The following is a 19,988-nucleotide window of genomic DNA, read 5'->3' as shown; positions in this document are numbered from 1 at the left end:
AGTTAAATTTTGCAATCATAAATATATTATATTTTGAGAACGAGCTTTTCAAAGCTTGAAAGCTTCACTGCTTACTAAGTATAAAGCGGTCAGTGAAAGAGAGCTCATACAGTAACCTGCCATCTGTTGAATTGTTGACTTGGCACTTCCATTAGCGAAATTTTTCTAATTGTACAACTAAAAGAAATGGATTCGTCGACGAATAATAATAATTACAATTCAGACGAGTTGGAGGCCCCCTGAGTGGCTTAATACGCATTATTTTGAAGAAGTGATCAAGCAATATGAGTATGCGCCGGAAGTCAAAGTAACTGAACTAAAGATCTCACCAGCAAGTGCCAAAGGAGATCACTATGCCAGCGTTATGTTCAGAGGTAACATTACGTATACCACCCAAAAAAGGCGAGTTCTCCAAGTCTCTTATCATCAAGACGATGCCTGAAGTGGAGGGCCACAAGAAAGACATGCTCGGTGACTCACACCTCTTTAAAACGGAGATAGGAATGTACACCAAAGTATTGCCTAAGTTTGAGAAGATACTGCGTGAAGTGGGGGATGAGACGAAGCTGTGTGCCCCATGTGTGTATTACAGCCTGGAACCTCGCCAAGTGATAATCTTTGAAGATCTAGTGCCACAAGGCTACACTGTCATGAGAGATCGAGATCCAACTGTAGAGGAGCTGAAGGCGGTGTTTACGAAGCTGGCTAAACTGCATGCAATTAGCTTTCACATTTTACATGAGGTACGCATAAATTATCTTCTCTTTAGCACAAAATAAGTAAGACATATTTCATTTTTAGAATCCAGAATATCTTCAAGAATTTAAGTATGGTCTTTCTGAAATGCCAAATCTTTTAGAAGACCCCTTTATGACAGCAGGAATTTCCAATTTTATTGAAATGCTAAAAAAATTCCCTGAGTACTCAAAATATGTACCAATTTTTGAGCGTTTCAATAATGATCATTTGGATCGCTTAAAGTTGGTAATGCAAGAATATCGAGTAAACAAAAAACCTAATGGATACTATGTTCTCTGTCATGGGGACTTTCACCTGCGTAACATGATGTTTAAGCATAACCCGACTAATGGATCCTTTGAAGATATTATGTTACTGGACTACCAAATAAGCAATTTGTGTCCTATAACAGTTGATTTGATTTACTCCATTTATATGCTGATGGGAGCTGAGTGTCGTAAAAATAACTACAAGGATCTGCTAAACTTTTACTTCAAAACTTTTGTCGAAACTTTACAGAAAATTGGATTTAAGGGAGAATTGCCGAATTCCGCAGAGTTTTGGAAACAAATGGCACAACACAAAGCTTACGGTAAGTTCCAACAATGTATAGATAAAATGAAGTAATAGCTATTTGTTTTTATGCTTTTCTAGATATTTTTCTACTTACAACATTTTTCCCAATGATATGTGCCGTTAAAAACAATACATTCGACCCCAATGAGGTGATGCAAAGTAATGATTTTCGAAAAAAGATGTACTTCTTTGATTTATTCTTAGGGGAGGTTAAATATTTAATTCCTAGATTTGAGGAATTAGGCTATTTGGATTAAATAATATAGAGTATTTAATACATCAAATATATTGAACTTTAATTTTTACAAGCGTTTTTTTATAATCAGTAATTATTAATGTGAGCAAATATTTTCTGAATCAATTAAAAATAGGCATACACGATATACAAGAGAGCTGTGAGAAACAAACTTTTCTAAGCTTTTTGGTGTATAAATATTAGCAAAGGGGTTAGAGAACATTTTATCAATCTTTACGTTTACATACCACTCTACAATATCTATTGTTAATTTCAAATACGTGCTTGATAGCAACATACATATGTATGAGCTTGATCTACTCAAGTAGTATAATAGTGAACGAGCTTTTGACTAGAAAGCTTCATTGCTAAATCATATATATAGTGTCTGATGAGTAGAGCTAAGTTAGTTAAAAGTGATTACTTGAATTGATCACACGGTACTTTCGTTAGAAGATTTGCTTAATAGTAGTAGAATATTATGGATTCCACGACAAATAATGATAATTTCAATGCTGACGAGCTGGAGGCACCTGAGTGGTTAAATGCGCAATACTTTGAAGAGGTGATCAGGCAATATGAAAAGATACCAGAAGTCAAAGTGACCGATGTAAAGATCTCACCAGCAAGTGCCAAAGGAGATCACTATGCCAGCGTTATGTTTAGAGGTAAAATATCATATACGACACAAAAAGGAAAGTTCTCCAAGTCGCTGATCATCAAGACAATGCCGGAATTGGAGGGTCACAAGAAAGAAGTTCTCGGTAACTCGAACGTCTTTGAAACGGAAATTGGAATGTATACGAAAGTATTGCCTGAGTTTGAGAAAGTGTTGCGTAAATTGGGCGATGAGACCAGATTATGTGTACCTTGCTTGTATTATAGTTTATTACCTCGGAAAGTTATGATCTTTGAAGACCTAGTTCCACAAGGTTACTCTGTCATACGAGATAGAGATGCAACTATACAGGAACTGAAGGCGGTGTTTACAAAGCTAGCTAAGATACATGCAATTAGCTTCAAAATTTTACATGAGGTAAATAAATCATAGTTGCGTGGTTAACGTATTGCTTAATGTTAAGAAAAATATATTGTATTTCAGAACCCTGAATATCTCGAAGAATTTAAGCATGGTATATTTGAAGTGCCCAATTTTGTGAATGACCCCTTTATGTCATCTGGAATGAATAATTTTATTACAATGATTAAAGAAACACCTGAGTTCTCAAAATATTTAACACGATTTGAGAAGTTGAAAAATGATTATATGGATCAAACGAAAGTGATATTTCAAGAATATCGAGTAAACAGAAAAAGTAATGGATACTATGTTCTCTGTCATGGGGACTTTCACCTGCGTAACATGATGTTTAAGCATAACCCAACTAATGGATCATTTGAAGATATCATGTTACTGGACTTTCAAATGAGCAACCTGTGTCCTATTTCGATCGATTTAATCTATTCGATTTATATGTTAATGGGCCCCGAGTGTCGGAAAAACAGCTACAAGGATCTGTTAAATTTTTACTTTAAAACGTTTGTCGAAATCCTACAGAAAATTGGATTTAATGGTGAGTTACCAAATTCTGCAGAGTTTTGGATACAAATGACCCAACACAAATCTTACGGTGAGCTTGAAAATGAATTGATAGAGTTAAGATATAATTAAAAATTTTTTTTTTTCTAGATATCTTCTTATTAACAACATTCTTCCCCATGATGTGTGCTATAAAAGAAAATAAATTTGATCCCGCTGAGATAATACAAAATAACGATTTTCGCCTGAAGACGTACTTTACAGATGCTTTCCAGAATGAGATGAAATACTTGCTACCCAGACTTGAAGATCTAGGTTATTTCAACTGAACAATGTACATATACAAGAATATATTCTTATTAATCGAAATTTATTTTACGTTGTGATTTCAATAAGTGCAAATTGTAGAAATTATGAATTAGCTTTTAAAAGCTTTACGGTCGAAGCTAAGCGAAAGTTCTCCAAGCAGTTGCCTAAAAAAGAGCGTCGATAAAACAAACGCTCTCTTACTTACTATATGTCTCCCTATCGTAATGTAGCAAACTGCCTGAATTTAAGAGAATATTTCAAAGAGTGAATGTTGTGTTAATAGAGACCGTAAAATATTACAATCTTTAAATATGTGGAACCACTGGATTATACATTCATATGGGGCCAAGAGACAACAGCAAATACAATTTTGTTTTACGAAAATTGATGGATAGCTTGAAAATATTAGTAAATATATTTTTGTGATTTTGCAACTACAACAATATAGTAAAGAAATGTAAAAGGAATGTTTGAAAATACTTATTGCCAAGTTTGACTCGTTCTAATTTAATGAAAAAACCAAAAAATATTGGTCCCTAAAGTATGTACATAAATATTTGTATATGAAAGCTAAATATAAAAATACTTTTGGGTAGTAACATTGGACAATGTATAATATATATTTTCTAGATTCAACAAATTCATGTTTAATGCATTTGGTATCTTTTAACTTACAGAATGCTCATTTACAGCGGTGAACATAACATATACGAAATTTTTTAATCTGTAATACTAATTTGTATGTTATGTGTATGGAAGCCCTCGCGTTTGTTCAAATGTTGCTCAACGATTTAAATCATCATTTACGTATCCAAAAAGCCAGACAGTTCAAACTCCTTGACGGTTCGTTGTAAAAATGCTCGATACTTGGGATTCTCAACATTTTCACGTCGGAAACGATCGCCGTTCTCGGTGCGAGAATTCAAATCCTCAAGATTGTCGAAGCCAGCTTCTTCCCTGAATATAAGAGGCGTAAGGCATGTGGCTCCAATGACACCTAGTGATTAAGTGGAAGGTGTAATAAGATAATCTCATAGTGCTTTTAGAGAAACTCACTAATTAGGCTGTTATTGATCACATCGATGTGGATCTCTTTAAGCGTTGGAATGTGTCCCTCGTACTTCAACTTATCAAGAGTTTTCTGCAGTACTTGATGATACTCTCGAATAATATACTTGTAGTGAACCTTGCGCACATTTTCGTTGAGGGAGCCAAAGAGGAAATAGTTGAGATCGACAGCTGGCGAACCCACATATGCCAACTGGAAGTCCAACTGCAAATGATTCATGGATTATAATAGGAATATACATATATGTGCAATATGCTGGGTCTTACAGCAACAACATTATCGGGTTCCTTAGTCTCGTTGTTAATGTGAAACATCAGATTGTTGATCCAAATGTCTGCCATGTTAAAGACCTTGAAGCCCTTCTGCTGTTCCTCGTACATGGTGACGGCACTCTGGAGCACATTTTCGGCCAGCTTAAACATCTTTTCGGTGATTTCCTCAAAGCCCTTCCAGTGGGCAATTTCTTCGGCCACGCAACGAATGTTGACGGGGAAGAAGCTGAGGAAGTCACGTCGATCGGGATTGCGTGAAATTGGTGCCTCATTGAAGAACTCCAGCACTTCGGGGTTCTGTTGAGCAATCACAGCACTGCAGGCATGCAACTTGGCCAACTTTTCGATGGTGGGCAACACGTAGTCCAAATTGAGCAGACGCCCCCGTTCAAAGTTCTCGAAGCCACTCAGTTGCATGTCCTCCAATATGAGGAACGGTTCCGGACTCTCCGTCGTGTAATAGCACGTGGGCGCAATTTGGGTCTTATCGCCAATGGACTCGAGCAGCGCTTGCACACGGGGCAACACCTCTTTGTAGGCTAAAATTTCACGCTTGAACAGCTTACTACGCAGTGCAATGGCACCCGTCTGTCCCTTGGGATGGTCCTTGACAAACACCGAGAACTTACTCTTCACTGTGCCACGGGTGAGATTGAAGCACGCCCGATGCATTTCACTGGCAAATCCAACGACTACATCGCCCACATTGGCGCTCTTAACCAGCAAATCACTTACTGTCAGCTGCTCCTCCTTGAAGTGTTCCTTTAGAACATCCTGTAGAAATTCCACAGTCAACCACTCGGGTGCTACATAGTTCTTCTTGCCGGTGCCCATGTTTATTTCTTAATTATTTTAATATTTTTTCTCAAGTCACCTGACTTGTGTGAAATATGAACAACAACAAAGTACTCTTTGTAAATTGTAGCCGAGCAGCTGAGCGTTAGCGGCTGTTGCGTTTAACAGCTAAACGGAGAGTGAGCTGAATGAGAGAGCGAGGGAGACGATAAGCATGCAGAGCTTTAGTGGGCCATCAGCTCACGTGCTCAAGCATAAGCTTTGCACGAAAGCTCTCTCTGTTTATAGCTTTTGAGTGTGAAGCGTAACCAGCTTATCAGCTGACGGCCAGTGGATTTCAATGAGAAATGCGACAAGTTTGTTTTTGTTGATAATAATAGAAAACTATTTAGTCGAATGATAACTATGAAATACCCTCGATTTATTCACGTGTGATTTATTTACTTCTATATTGGAGTCTATTCTTTTTTATAGGAGTATATTTATTTAAAATCAGACCAAAGTGAGTACGTATGCTGAAGTTAACATGTAAGTACAAATATTATCAATTCCGAACATGCTTATAGAATATCTAATGGTCGAGTATCTACGACTAGAGCATGACGACTTTGCCGCAGCTAAACAAAAGATAAACATCAAGATAAACAAAGTGACTTTGCTTACTGTGGTAGGTAAGTCAACATTTTAAAATTCTAGAAGACCACGCCTATGCAGAAATGGTAATATACTAAGGGCTGCCCGAACATAAAGAGGATTCGTATATGCCTTGGCGCGAACTCGATCTCCCTCTTCGCCGGGCAGCATTAATTTCGGTAGATTAATTTCCTTGTCGACTGGCAAAAGTATGAACACCAGATGCGTGAAGGTCGTATAATAACCTATCAGATAAAAGTCTAGTTTAGTATTTTTGAAATCTGATTTATGATATATGGATAGGCTTACCCCAGAAACCATGTTTGATCATGCTCATGTGTAGTTCCTTGAGCAGGGGCAGAGGTTTGGTGTAATTGAGCAGTTTTAGACACTGCACAAGATGTGTGTGATAGATTCGGACAAAATAATCGAATTGTTTGATTCGCAGACTGTGATGTGCAGAACAGATAATTAGTTCCCAAAGATCCTGAGCGGGACTGCCCCAGCGACAGCGTTGAAAGTCCACGAAACGCAGATCCTTGATATCACAGGCTAGGGTGGTATTCAAAAGTATATTGCCAGACCACAGATCACCATGATTAAGTACTTTAAATTCCTGTGGTTCACAGTTAAAGCAACGTGCTGCTGATTGCACAAACTGCTCCGCCGTGGGCTGAAATAAGTGAAGTATTCATAAAATTTCAGGGAGCATTCAGATTTCTTGTTTACTTACAATACGACTCGCATATTGGTCGGGATTCGTAAACCCCCACGTAGCCATTGCATTCTTGTAGCTCTGTACTCGCACCTGATACGACATGGATCTCTGATAGTTGGCCGGCAGATAGATGCGTTGAAAGTCCTCCGGAAAGGGACCATTGTGTTGATACCACACGGCGCTGGCGGCATGAAACTCAGCCAACTTCTGCAGCACGCGATGCATTTGCTTCTGATTGAAGCCCTTAAGTCGATTGATATTACAAAACTTTTTAGGTCGCAAATCTTCCAGCACCATCGAGATGCGGCCATTTACATTCTCCGCCAGGTGACATTTGGGTGCGAATGACACCGCTTTGCCATGCTGATGATAGAGCTGTTCCAACTGGGGTATGATTAGCTCATACATCTGTTTCTCCTTGGGGAAGATGTTCAGGGTGTTGATGAACCCAATGCCCTCGGCATTGGCTACCATTGTCTTCATAATGTATGACTTTTGTTGTGTGAAGCCATCTATATATATTGAATCAGTAGCGAGACAGACGGAATGCATAAGCGCGGGATTAGGTCAGCTTCGCGAATATATATTGCCTGGTATTTACCTTTTGCTCACCTTTCATTTCGATGTCGATGATAATGCGCATTAACAGAGACGTGGAAGTGGCTGAGGAGGTGGAGCCATCGCCGTCACTCTCGCCCGGAGGCGTCGCTGGTATTATGGAGAGATTCAGTATCTTGCGAAAATCGCTGAGCTCACGCTTGAGCAGCTTCTTGAAGTACGCCATATTGATCCATGCCGGTATTTTGATGCGTATATCATTTGAATTCGATTCACAGAATTTGTTACTATTATCGGGCATTGTGAATGCAATCGAGTCGCGACGAGATCATAAATTCAATTCGTGTTGTGTGTTATGTGTTCTACTCTGTTATACTCGTCTTTTTGTTCTGACTGTTGTTCGACTGAACGATTCAACACGATTCTATTTCTGTTCACTTCGCTTTTTTTGTTTTGTTCTGTTCTGTTCCGATCTGTTCGTTACGAACAACGAGACGCAACTGTTTGCATTCTTATCAAGCATGATTTCAGGCCCCTGTTTCTTGATTTCGTTGCACGCATAATACGTATACTTAATACTCAGGTGGAGGTGTAGTCGGCAGTAGAAGTGCTCCCACTTGAATGCTTATCATGTATTTCTCACCGAACGAGTTATCATTCGTTCAGTTTTGCTTCGTCAAGTGCTTGCTGAATTGCTGTTGATAATAAAGAGAGGCATAACGTCTGAGAGAGGGAGAGACACAGAGAGAGAGGATGCTCTCATCGTCAAGTTGTCAAGCAGTGTTGTTGTTCATTGTTTGCAGGGTAATCTATTGGCTGTATATGCAAATTGTTAGCATTAATAAATTGTGTAGACACAACTATTATTACTCAATAGAGCTGTCTAGAATTTCATAGTGAAGAGAAACTCATTCATGGACTCGCAAACGCAATATTATTTGTAAACTGTATTATTGGAAATCATCTTCAAAGTGCATTTCTCTTCAGTTTCAATTGCAATTCTCATTTCCTGGTTTCAACAAGCTGAAACTGGTATCAATATGCTTGCAATTAATTTAAATGCTATTCACTTTTTATCAGATCTGTTGTTATAACATAACACATTATTTCACAACTTGCAAAAAGTGATAAGTGGACTTCAAAGCAACTTATCAGATAAACATTATCAATATAATTTTATTTTGTTCATAGATATTTATCATCCAACTATAATTAGTTTTTGCTATAATCATCGAAATTAAATAGTCCACGATTGTAATAAAATGGATACAAATCCTTCATGACTTGCCATACAAGGGATTTGAGGTAAGGCGCAATCGTAAATTCTCAGCCTCCTCCGTTTCAGCCAACATCGAGTGCAGATTGTTGTCCTTATCGGAAGGGAAAAGGATCAGAGGCAGATGATTCATCAAAGCAAAGAAAGCTATATTAAAATTTAAAAAGTTATTATATATGAAGCATAATTTCTTTTAAATAATAAAGGTTACCGTAGAATGAATTATTCTTTTTGTAGAGGGAACTTTGAAGTTCTCTTAACTCTGGCAAAGGCTTCTTATATTTCAACAGTTTCAGGCACTCTATTAAGCGTTCCCAATAGATGCAGATAAAGTTATCAAATTCTTTCAAGCGTATGTCGTTTGAGGCCGATAAGGTGATGAAGAACAAAAGATCTATGGCTGGACTGCCCCATTTGCAGATTTGAAAGTCGACCAATATTAGTTGATTCACATCTCCATTGGCCAAATGGTTGCACATCAAGTTGCTTGACCAGAAATCGCCATGGGTTAAAGTATTGAATTCCTCAGGATCAACGTCTAGAGTGCTCATGCATTGGGCCAAATATTGATCTTCAGTGGGCTAAGAGAATTACATATTATTCCCTGAATAAATTTAGTAGCTTTCAATTATTTCCCCTTACGAAATTCTTGATAAATTTCTCGGCATCTGGCATGCCCCATGTGGACATGGATTTTTTGAAAGTTCGCTCCTTGATCCTGAAGCCGTCTCTGAGGAATTTTTCGGCGTTAGTTGAAACAAAGCCCTCATAAAATTCACTAGAATAAGGACCGTTCCTCTCCTGATATACCGAACCAGCTGCATGAAACTCGGCCAGTTTACGCAGAGCGTGCTTCATCTGTGCCAAGTCCAGACCCTTGATACGATCGACGTTCTTGAACTTCTTCACCGCCAGATCCTCGAAGATGAAGTGAATGTTACCCTCACGGGTCTCAGTATGCAGACACTGGGGCGCCAACTGGATATCCTCACCAGCCTCCTTATAGAGTGCCTCGAAGGCTGGCAGATACTTACTATACATGATCTGTTCCTTGGGGAACAGGCCATATAAGTCGATTTCTTCGCCACCTCTATCGCTGGCCAGCACCGTCTTGAAGATGTACGTCTTTGGTTTGGTACTGCCATCTATGTAGAGGAAAATGTTCAATCAGAATTGGCCTGATAAGAACTCATTGGTTTAAACATGCCTTTCATCTCCAAGTCGATATGTATCCGCAGCATTATCGAGGTAAAATTCTCTCCTGGAGGAATCGCCGCCACTGGCGTAAACTTGAGCACTTTAACATGGTCAGGTTCGTCTTTGTCGAGCACTTCCTTGAAATACTTTTCGGTTATCCAATCGGGTATGATTAGATGTTCGTTGGGGTTCACTATCTCGCTCTTTGAGTCGGACATTCTCACAAAACACAACTGATTTCGACAGCGTTTACTTTGGCACTGGCCTCACCTATATAAACGAATTGACTCTAAAAACATTTTGCACAACTGATTAGGCTATTTTTTATCAACGCTTTCAATTACACGCTTAATTGGGGAAACACACCACCACATACATACGTATTACGTACATATTATATTTTCATATTCTTTATTATGAAATCAAAACGAGTCCAGTTGGGTGTTTAACTGATAGTGTTTACCATGCGCTCATGAAATTTATTAATTGTATCGTAAGTTTTTCGTGATCTAGGTGTTAATCGGCTTTATAGCTGTGCTATGCATGACATTGCTAGATTTCTAACTATCTTCCCGCAATTCTTATTTTATTTTGTGTAAAGTTAATAAACATTTAGAGCCATCCAATTGTAAGATTTAAATCTCATTTCTTGTTAGCATTCTGAGCATTCATTCAAACAAAAATACTAATGGTGACTCTGCACTTTAAATTGTTGAATAATGCTTGATATAAAAACACAAAAACTCACTGTCTAATTGTCATTGTCATAATAAGTAGAGATTAATCTAGGGTAGTTCCTCAGTCGATTACGCACGACTTTGGCAGTCTTTATTGTTTCACAAGTCATCGGGTACAAAATAGCATTCGGCAATGTTGTCGTCGTGAGATTTAATTAATACTGTTTACCTTTTTTCATTGATTATTCAAAGTCAGTAAACTGAAAGATTCCGCGGTTGGCCAAGAAGGGGTAAAGATCCTTCATGATAGCTGCATATGCGGGGTTAGTAAACAGTCTCCACCGAAATTTCTCGCCCTCCTCAGATTCATCTCTTAAAGAATGCAGACTAGTTTGCTCATCGCTTGGAAATTGTATCACGGGCAGATGATTGAATATGGCAAAAAATGCTAAAAGCCAAAGGAAAATAATATTAGCAAAATATACAATCTAATTAAGTTTATAAATAGACTTACGATAAAAGGTGTTACTTTCATGGTACATGGATTTTTGTAATTCCCTCAAAGTTGGCAGTGGCTTTTGGTACTTTAAAAGCTTCAGGCGGTCAACAAGTCGTTCCCAATATATTCTGACGAAGTGATCAAATTCCTTCAGGCGAATATCATTGGCAGCAGATATGGTAATAATGAAGAGCAAATCTAACGCAGGGCTTCCATATTTGCATAGCTGATAGTCCAGCATGATCATTCGATCGATTGATCCATCAGCTTGATATTTAAATAGCAAATTACTGCTCCACAGATCTCCATGTGTAAGAGTGTTGAAACTCTGAGTATCTAATTCCAGATTCCGTAAACACATCTTCGAAAACTGCTCAGCAGTGGGCTAAATAAATAAACTAAATCATATAATGCTTTTCAATTTAAAACTTTGATACAACTTACAAAACTCTTCGTGTATAGCTCAGAATTCTCCATACCCCAAGCAGCCATAGATTTCACAAAGGATTCACGTTTCAACTTGAAGGCAGAGTCTTGCATCTCTTGGTACTTTCGGGTCATGAAACCTTCATCGAACTCTTCGGGAAATGGTCCATTTCGCTCAACATAAACTGCAGCGACCGCATGGAACTCAGCTAATTTGTAAAGAAGCGTCTTCATATGTTCCATATCCAATCCGTTTATGCGATCGACATTCTGAAATTGCAATTCTCCCAGATCTTCAAAGATAAAGTGTATTCCATCGTCACGTTCTTCGGTTTGCAAACACTTTGGCGCCAATTGTATCTCTTCTCCCGCATCTTTATAGATGGCTTCGAATTGCGGGAGATACTTCTTATACATTTGCAATTCCTTATCAAAAATGCCGACCTCCTTAACCTGTTTGCCTCCCCGATCTTCAGGCAGCATCGTTTTCACTACATAGGTTTTGTGCTTGGTACTTCCATCTGTTGGGAACACAATAGTGAAATTAGGGCAATGAATGTGAAAGCTCAAAGTCTTCTTTTCTGTATACCAAGCATAGCCAAATCCAAATGAATACGTAACATTACAGAGGTAAAGTTTTCGCCGGGTGGTATGGCTGCAACCGGTGTAAAGTTAAGAATCTTCACACAGTTTGGTTCATTTTTCTGGAGCACTGCTTCAAAATATTCTTGATTTATCCATTTGGGTATTTCCAAACTTTTATTGGGATTTACAATAGAGTTATTATCTGGCATCTTGGTCCGACAGAGACGGAGTTGACGTGCTAAGCTTTAATTTAGAACTGAATGCAGAGCGGAAAGTGCAGCGCTTAATATCCAAGAGCACAAAGCTTTTGTTCAGCATGTAAGAGCACTAAAAGCACAAAGCTTACGATTGGATCAGTAAATATTTTCACAACAAAACGTAAACTTGGTGTGAGCTTAAAGCTTCATATTGCCGGCTTTCAAGAGTAACCATTTTTTATTTCGTGAATGTAAAACGAATTGATTTCTCTTAACTCTACTTATGTACATACATATGTATATGTATGTTGTTGTTAATTCTCCCAAATACAGTGTATAATATCATTAAATTGCGTAGCAACAAGTTGCTGGCCTCGCTAAGTAATTACACGTCCTCGGTATAACGCTAGTAGAAATAAAATATAATTATAGAATGATAATTACATTTAATTCATATACTTCTCAATGCTAGCTAATTTTCTTAATTACTTTCTACGTTGTTCGTTTCTTGTTGTGTCAGAAATTTGTAAAAAACATCAATTAATTTGCATCAATTTGTTAGGAGAAAATTATACTTAATTAACTAAGAACTCAAGAATGATAGACTGTAAAATACCTAGTAGTAAGATCATTCTAACACAATTCTTTTTTGTTTTTATACCCGCTACCCATAGGGTAGAAGGGTATTATAACTTTGTGCCGGCAGGAAATGTATGTAACAGGCAGAAGGAGTCATCTCCGACCCTATAAAGTATATATATTCTTGATCAGCGTCAACAGCCGAGACGATATAGCCATGTCCGTCTGTCCGTCTGTGTGTCTGTGTGTCTGTGTGTCTGTCCGTCTGTCCGTCTGTCCGTATGAAACACTGGATCTCAGAGACTATAAGAGATAGAGCTATAATTTTTTTTGACAGCATTTGTTATGTTTGCACGCAGATCAAGTTTGTTTCAAATTTTTGCCACGCCCACTTCCGCCCCCGCAAATCAAAAAAAATCCAATAACAAGCCTAATTTTAAAGCTAGAATTTTGGTGTATACAATAATTACTATAGTAGTTATGATTCCTGAAAATTTGGTTACGATCAGATAAAAATTGTGGAAGTTATTAAAGAAATACTTTTGTATGGGCAAAAGCGCCTACTTACTAGGGTCTGAGTTGCTTTGGCCGACAATCTGGTACACTGTGCCGTCTATGGTATATTTTGAATGGTGTACTATATCGATATACCAAATATACCATTTGGCATATTTTTAGTATTTTTGTAGTATGTTCGGTATATTTTGAAAATGATACCGCAATATTTTGCCTTTATTAAAAATGGGTAGCGGGTATCTCACAGTCGAGCACACTCGACTGTAGCTTTCTTACTTGTTTTTTTTGGCTTAAAGCAATACATCGATAACATAATAATAATAGCATATGTTAACAACTGAATGAGGACTTTATAGAGAGAGTCAGGTAAGAGTTTATAACATAATTGGTTGCCAGTAAAGTTTGTAGTACTCTTATACCCCAATCTTATCAGGTATTTGCCAAGCAAGTTCCAACTTTTTGACGTCACATTCTTGGTGTACCTAAATTTTAATCAATTTCAGTCACACGCTAGCTGAAACCCATTGATAATGTTCCTAGGTTATGCGAATTTCTATTCACTGTGACTCAAAGCATAATAATCAAGCACACTTCGTGCCACACATTTTTTGCAAGTCATTCTTATTATTGATTTTTAACAGGTTTGTTTATTTTTATTTTTATAATCAACTGGTTTGTATACACAGAGTATTTTGCTTGAAAAATTGAGAAACAGAAACAGTTAATCCGTCTCTATAGAAGACCCTTATTCTTGAAGAATGGATAGAGTTGGACCATGGCCTTTTCATAACGAGGATTCGAAAATGTCTTATAGCGGAAAGCGTCGCCTTCAGGTCCTGGCATCAGCAATGTGTTAATATTGGCGTCTTTATCAGATGGCAGAACCACAATCACCAAGACTCCGTTCGCTGTTGACATAGCTAAATAAAGAATAAAGATTGTTTTATTCAAACTTGTTGAGGTTGACGTACGGATTAACCTACCCCAATCGCCATGTTTGATCATCATGATGTGCAATTCTCTCAAGGTTGGAATGGGCTTTGAGTATTTTAACAATTTAAGGCATTCCACCAAGCGAGTGTGATAGATTTGGATAAAATGATCAAATTCCTTAATCTTGATGTCCAACGAGGCAGACGACGTTATCAAATACCAAAGATCTTGAGCTGGACTGCCCCATTTTGCCATTTGCAAGTCCACAAATAGAGTGCGATCTCCGGAGAACATTATATTGTTGCACCACAGATCACCATGATTTAGGACGTTGAATTCACTTTCATTAACTTGATATAGGTTTACTCCGTTATCGAAGAACTTCGTTGGAGTGGGAATCAACTTAATATATTCCTCCACATCAGGCAAGTTCCATTGGCGCATTGCTTCAACATATTGAACCATTCGCATAGCTGTCATTCCTTCGAATATTGGGCGAGTTTTCTCATTGAACAAAGACAGATAGAACATATCGGCATATTGTCCATTCCGTTCATGGTTAATTACAGATGCAGCATGGAGCTCTGCAACTTTACGCAATACGCGAGTCATGTGCTCCATATCGAATCCCTTCAGGCGATCAATATTTTCGAAATTCTGCTGTTTCAGATCCTCCATGACCAGGGTTATGCCCTCTGGAGTCTCTTCAATATGCACGCATTTGGGGGCCAATTCAATGTCTACTCCCGCCTCCTTATAGAGTTTAATGTAGTTGGGAATCTGAACCTGGTACATTTCTTTTTCTTTGGGGAACAAACTCATGCCAGCAACAAAATCTCCTCCCTTATCTGTTTCCAGTGTGGTTTTAAGAATATAGCAAATGTTCTTTTCACAGCCATCTAAGCGAAACATTCAATTGAATTTTAGTTCCAGCAAAATGAATTTCTCAACTTACCCTTGGTTTCTATATCCACGATCACACGCACCATGATCGATGTGAAGTTTTCACCTGGTTGTGTTGCTGCAATGACTGTAAACTTTTTTATGCTCACAAAGTCATCCACTTCTTTCTCGAGAATGGGACGGAAGTAGTCCTCATTTATCCATTTGGGAATAACGAGGTATTCGTTGGGATTCTCGGGCACATTTGAATCACTATTATTGTTGGGAGCCATTTTCTAAAGGAAACACACATTTTAGAAGCTCACAGCCTAAACTCATGAATTATTAGTCTTACTTAGCTTAGATTAAATAAGTTTGCAACTCAAACGATCAAATTACCGTTCTCTTCAATTGCTCAACAAACACTAAACACTTGCGCTAAATTTCCGAGTATTATACGAACCTGTTCCACACTGCTTCGTCTATATAAAGCGTGCCGATAATAGCTGAAAGTATGGGTATTACGAAGAGGCGTGTCCGAATGTCATCAGCTACAAACCTGATAGTACAAATCTTTGACGAGTAAAGCTATTTCCCTAGTGTTCCTGTACAAAAAAATACAATCAATTGATATGAATACTCATAACAAACTCGTAAAAAAAACGTTGCCATATTTAATACTCATTATGCGTTTGCAGCTATAATAACATTTGCTTTTTTTTGGAGAACAGACGCGTGTCCATGAGTTTGCCTTCAGTCATTCCACAATATTGGGACTATCTTTATTCAATTTGTTTAAATTTGATTTGATTAAAATGCTTAATTTTAGCAGCACTAAAAATGGATTGTATTACTATATCATAAAAAGTGTTGTGAGATTATATTTTGTATGAGAGGATAGTCTCTGATTTCGAGCAGATAAAGATTGTTTTCTAATTTCGACTCAAATCAATAAAGCAAATGGTTAATTTTAGCCGATTTATGATTTATTTAAAGACTACCGCAAACCAACCAAAGGAAAGCGTCTGCAACACATGTAAGTTTCTAAGCCGATATGATTTATAATATGAGATAAGTATAAATAAATTTTTTGTGAAGAGACATACTATATGTATCTTCCCATATTACGGCATTTTAGACGACCTGATATTAGATCTTTGAAAATAGAATGGAATGTTTTCTATTTCACGTAATTATATATATACAGTATAGTTATATTAACCTCATATAGCATCAAGGGCAGGAAACCACTCGTGGGAGAGCTGTTTAGTAATTTCTGTGGTCTGCGGCTTATTTGTTCATCATCTCGAATTGTATTTGAATTGTCTACCTGCGAGTTGGAGAATTATTGAAATTGACAGATAAACACGAAATGTGTAAGATAAGTCTATAAATATTTAAAGTCATTACTTAAATACTGACATTAGTTGGCATTCTATATGTAAACATCGTTTGGACTAAAGTTTACGCCATATAGATATTTCGGTTATTAATTTATTACTTCGAATGTGTGCTATTAGCAATATGAATATTATTCACAATGAATTTTAATACGAAATGGTATGAGTATTTCCGCCTAAAGTCGTATATAGCTTTGCGCTTCGATTGACCATATAAACTATTATTATCTTTGCAGCAACAATTATAAAAAAAAATTAGACCCCAGCTTGGTTGATTTGCCATGTATTGCAAGTCATCATTACTATTGATTTCGATCGATTTGTTTGTATATAAAATTAGTCAGACGTCTTTATTTATAAAATTTTAATATTTTATTTGACTTGGATGACATAATATCACATTAATATGTACAATTTAAACTAAATGAAATAACGTTTTATGCACACACAGTTAACAATATTTAAAGACCTTTGTTCTTAAAGAAGGGTTTCAGCTGAAGCATCGCTTTGACATAGTAAGGATTCACAAACGTCTTATATCGAAAGGCGTCACCCTCAGGACCCGGAGTCATCATCATATCGATATTGGCATCCTTATCTGAGGGCATTATAACAGCCACCAATACGCCAGCTGCCGTTATTGGACCTGAAAGTAAATATTTGTCAGTCGTTAACAAATACAATTCTTGAACTTGGAGTATTCATATCTTACCCCAATGGCCGTGTTTAAGCATCAGAGTGTGCAGCTCCCTCAAGGTCGGAATGGGTTTGGAATATTTCAACAGTTTCAGGCATTCCGCCAAGCGCGTGTGATAGATATGAATGAAATGATCGAATTCCTTAACTTTGATGTCGAGCGAGGGGGAAGTTGTTATCAAGTACCAAAGGTCCTGAGCGGGAGATCCCCAACGTCCAACTTGCAAGTCTACAAATATAGTCCGATCTCCGGAGAACATTATATTGTTGCACCACAAATCACCATGATTAAGGACATTGAATTCGTTTTCGTCGACAACGTTCAGCGCTAATCCGATATCAAAGAACTCGCTTGGGGATGGTAGCTCTGCAATATATTGCTCCACATTCGGCAGTTGCCATTCCCGCATTGCATCGATGTATGTTTGCTCTCGCATCTTGCCCATTGCCTCGAATAAAGGGCGAGACTTTTCGTTATACATGGAAGTTCTATAGATCTCATCATAGGGTCCATTTTGCTCGTAAGTAACTGCCGAAGCTGCATGGAATTCTGCAACCTTGCGCAGTACACGAGTCATGTGCTCCATATCGAATCCTTGCAGACGATCCACATTCTCAAAATTCTGTCGTTTTAAGTCTTCCATAACCAGGGTTATGCCTTCTGGAGTTTCGTCAATGTGCACGCATTTGGGTGCAAGTTCAATGTCCACACCTGCCTCCTTATAAAGCCTTGTGAAGTTTGGAATATGGACCTGGTACATCTGTTTTTCCTTGGGGAATAAATTCATGGCAGCCACAACGCCACCGCCCTTGTCCATGGCCAACATTGTCTTCAGTATGTAGGAGATTTGCTGCTCAGTTCCATCTAAGAAACGTTTTGATTAGTTACGTATTCATTATTTTCGGTGAAAGTTGTTGGACCAACCTTTGAGCTCTATGTCAACCAGCACACGCACCATAATCGATGTGTAGTTTTCACCAGGTTGTGTTGCTGCAATAGGCGTTAAGTTTTTTTATGGCTGCAAAGTCTTTCACATCTTTTTCGATGATCGGCCGAAAGTAATCTTCATTAATCCACTTGGGAATTGGGAGAAGTTCGTTGGGATTTTCAGTTGCACTAGACTTGTTGCTATTGTTGGGAGCCATTTTCTACAGGAAACAAACTGACGTTAGATGTTAATAATTGAACTTGATTTAATTGATTCATGAATGCGACAGTTTAAGCATTATATAGTATAGATTGTTTTTATGTCTTTCACTATTTTATTTTCGTTCACTTACAGCCAATTTGTTGTTTTTTAATTGTTCGAGTCTATAATTAAAACAGTTCCGACTAATGCGCGCGATAAACAAATGTCCGGCGTTTTCGAACGCTAGACAAATACTGAGCGATCGCGGCAGTCGTCAGTTTATATGTATGGAGAATAGTACGGCCGAGACTCGCTTTGTAGAGGAAACTGGTTATGTGCCTAACAAGCGATGAGAATGTTACGCAGAGACTTGTATGAACAAGTGTACGGGAATGTACATATGTATGTATATGTATATGGGTACATGTAGGGAAGATAACTGAACTGATAATATCAAACGCGTATATACACACATCTATTGTTAAATATCTGTCTCTTAGTAGTAGTTCCCATCGTAATTCTAGCGAGAGTGCGGCTTAGTTTTGGGTGTTTGGGGGCAAGGGTGAATGTCGCCCCAGTTTATCAATTGGACGCGTGCGGAATCATTTGGGTTTGTGGTCGCGGCGTTATATTATTAATAAAATTTAATTGATGTGCACATACACATACCATATTTCATAGTTAACGTAGTTAAGCCAATATTTCTCAACTAACATATGCACTGGGCGGGTCTCAATTCAAAATTGAAGCGCACTACTCTAACGATAAAGAATTTGATAAACATATGTACTTATATTTGGTTACATGGGCATTACGAGTAGTCTTCTGATAACTCAGTTTGGCTCAAAATTGCTGGGCAATTTGTTAAAATCACACATGATAAAATTGAAATTCGCATTCGCAGCGTGATAATGAGTTGAGTGTTTGAAAAGCATATAGCAGGGTGCAAAGTGTAGCTGGCCTTAATCGTAAACGTATAGACTCTAGAGAGCAATATTGATCTGAGCTTGCTATTGCTAAGCAAGAGAAATTTCATTTTACGGAAACTTATTTCTGAATGCAATCACAAATGCTGTTATTTTAAAACATTGTTGGAGAACATGATATTTAGTAATATAATGCACAATAGGCGATTCTACAATAGCAAATAAGTACCTATTTATTATATATAATTTAATTCAAGATTATTTATATGCTTCGAATACTTAATCAATGTCTGGCATACACAAATTGCACTTAGATGAATGAATCAATTTATTTCCTTGATCTTGATTCTCACTGCGGCTTATGTCACAGATCAATCTGAGTTCTATTACATCAAATATAATTACAAATGTTGAGCGTTGTCATTATCAAGAGCCAGACTCGTCCCATAGTGGCTCTTTTTGAATTTTTTTCCGCTAGAAAAAGTAGATATTGCACCAAATGAGATAATGAAATAAATTAGAATAAAAGACCGAGGCTTTGTAACCTTTGAAAATTTTTTTATATTCTCAGACTGAACATGCAATGATATGCAATACCGGCGCTAATGTGCATGGTTTTTATAAAA

The 19,988-nt window shown here is 37.6% G+C and overlaps 7 protein-coding genes and 1 pseudogene across 8 annotated transcripts; 2 read left to right on the top strand and 6 right to left on the bottom strand.

Annotated features, from left to right (window-relative positions):
• Positions 1–1,622, top strand: LOC132784557 (uncharacterized; annotated as a pseudogene).
• Positions 1,623–1,738: 116 nt separating this feature from the next.
• LOC132784555 (uncharacterized) lies at positions 1,739–3,900 on the top strand. Its single transcript, XM_060790239.1, has 3 exons — positions 1,739–2,585; positions 2,652–3,180; positions 3,240–3,900. Exons 1-3 carry the CDS (start codon positions 2,031–2,033, stop codon positions 3,416–3,418), a joined length of 1,263 nt encoding a protein of 420 aa, XP_060646222.1. The 5' UTR covers positions 1,739–2,030; the 3' UTR covers positions 3,419–3,900.
• A 97-nt stretch (positions 3,901–3,997) lies between these two features.
• LOC132784559 (uncharacterized) lies at positions 3,998–5,698 on the bottom strand. Its single transcript, XM_060790241.1, has 3 exons — positions 4,734–5,698; positions 4,455–4,671; positions 3,998–4,395 (listed from the first exon to the last, which is right to left on the bottom strand). The coding sequence occupies exons 1-3, from the start codon at positions 5,571–5,573 to the stop codon at positions 4,202–4,204; spliced, it is 1,251 nt and encodes a 416-aa protein (XP_060646224.1). The 5' UTR covers positions 5,574–5,698; the 3' UTR covers positions 3,998–4,201.
• Positions 5,699–5,815: 117 nt separating this feature from the next.
• LOC132784554 (uncharacterized) lies at positions 5,816–8,064 on the bottom strand. Of its 2 annotated transcripts, none has more exons than XM_060790237.1 (4): positions 7,498–8,064; positions 6,901–7,397; positions 6,477–6,840; positions 5,816–6,412 (listed from the first exon to the last, which is right to left on the bottom strand). In XM_060790237.1, exons 1-4 carry the CDS (start codon positions 7,742–7,744, stop codon positions 6,219–6,221), a joined length of 1,302 nt encoding a protein of 433 aa, XP_060646220.1. In that variant the 5' UTR covers positions 7,745–8,064; the 3' UTR covers positions 5,816–6,218. The 2 variants fall into 2 exon arrangements, with proteins under 2 accessions (XP_060646220.1, XP_060646221.1); XM_060790238.1 differs by having other exon boundaries at positions 7,487–7,576.
• Positions 8,065–8,599: 535 nt separating this feature from the next.
• LOC132784560 (uncharacterized) lies at positions 8,600–10,191 on the bottom strand. Its single transcript, XM_060790243.1, has 4 exons — positions 9,927–10,191; positions 9,362–9,864; positions 8,931–9,300; positions 8,600–8,866 (listed from the first exon to the last, which is right to left on the bottom strand). Exons 1-4 carry the CDS (start codon positions 10,132–10,134, stop codon positions 8,721–8,723), a joined length of 1,227 nt encoding a protein of 408 aa, XP_060646226.1. The 5' UTR covers positions 10,135–10,191; the 3' UTR covers positions 8,600–8,720.
• Positions 10,192–10,702: 511 nt separating this feature from the next.
• On the bottom strand, positions 10,703–12,348 carry LOC132784791 (uncharacterized). Its single transcript, XM_060790645.1, has 4 exons — positions 12,108–12,348; positions 11,537–12,039; positions 11,108–11,477; positions 10,703–11,041 (listed from the first exon to the last, which is right to left on the bottom strand). Exons 1-4 carry the CDS (start codon positions 12,310–12,312, stop codon positions 10,836–10,838), a joined length of 1,284 nt encoding a protein of 427 aa, XP_060646628.1. The 5' UTR covers positions 12,313–12,348; the 3' UTR covers positions 10,703–10,835.
• A 1,666-nt stretch (positions 12,349–14,014) lies between these two features.
• Positions 14,015–15,667, bottom strand: LOC132784852 (uncharacterized). Its single transcript, XM_060790727.1, has 4 exons — positions 15,566–15,667; positions 15,284–15,506; positions 14,379–15,227; positions 14,015–14,315 (listed from the first exon to the last, which is right to left on the bottom strand). The coding sequence occupies exons 2-4, from the start codon at positions 15,501–15,503 to the stop codon at positions 14,128–14,130; spliced, it is 1,257 nt and encodes a 418-aa protein (XP_060646710.1). The 5' UTR covers positions 15,504–15,506; positions 15,566–15,667; the 3' UTR covers positions 14,015–14,127.
• A 1,313-nt stretch (positions 15,668–16,980) lies between these two features.
• Positions 16,981–18,696, bottom strand: LOC132786844 (uncharacterized). The gene is given in 5 exon segments (XM_060793544.1): positions 16,981–17,256; positions 17,323–18,171; positions 18,232–18,319; positions 18,321–18,469; positions 18,588–18,696. Coding segments are annotated over 4 exon segments (1,254 nt in total). The 5' UTR covers positions 18,453–18,469; positions 18,588–18,696; the 3' UTR covers positions 16,981–17,071.
• Between the last annotated feature and the right edge of the window lie 1,292 nt (positions 18,697–19,988).

Source organism: Drosophila nasuta, chromosome 2R, assembly GCF_023558535.2.
Source record: "Drosophila nasuta strain 15112-1781.00 chromosome 2R, ASM2355853v1, whole genome shotgun sequence".
NCBI classification, from domain to species: Eukaryota; Metazoa; Arthropoda; class Insecta; order Diptera; family Drosophilidae; genus Drosophila; species Drosophila nasuta.
The sequence above is the reverse complement of the archived record's forward strand: the minus strand, read 5'-3'. Positions and strand labels throughout refer to the sequence as shown.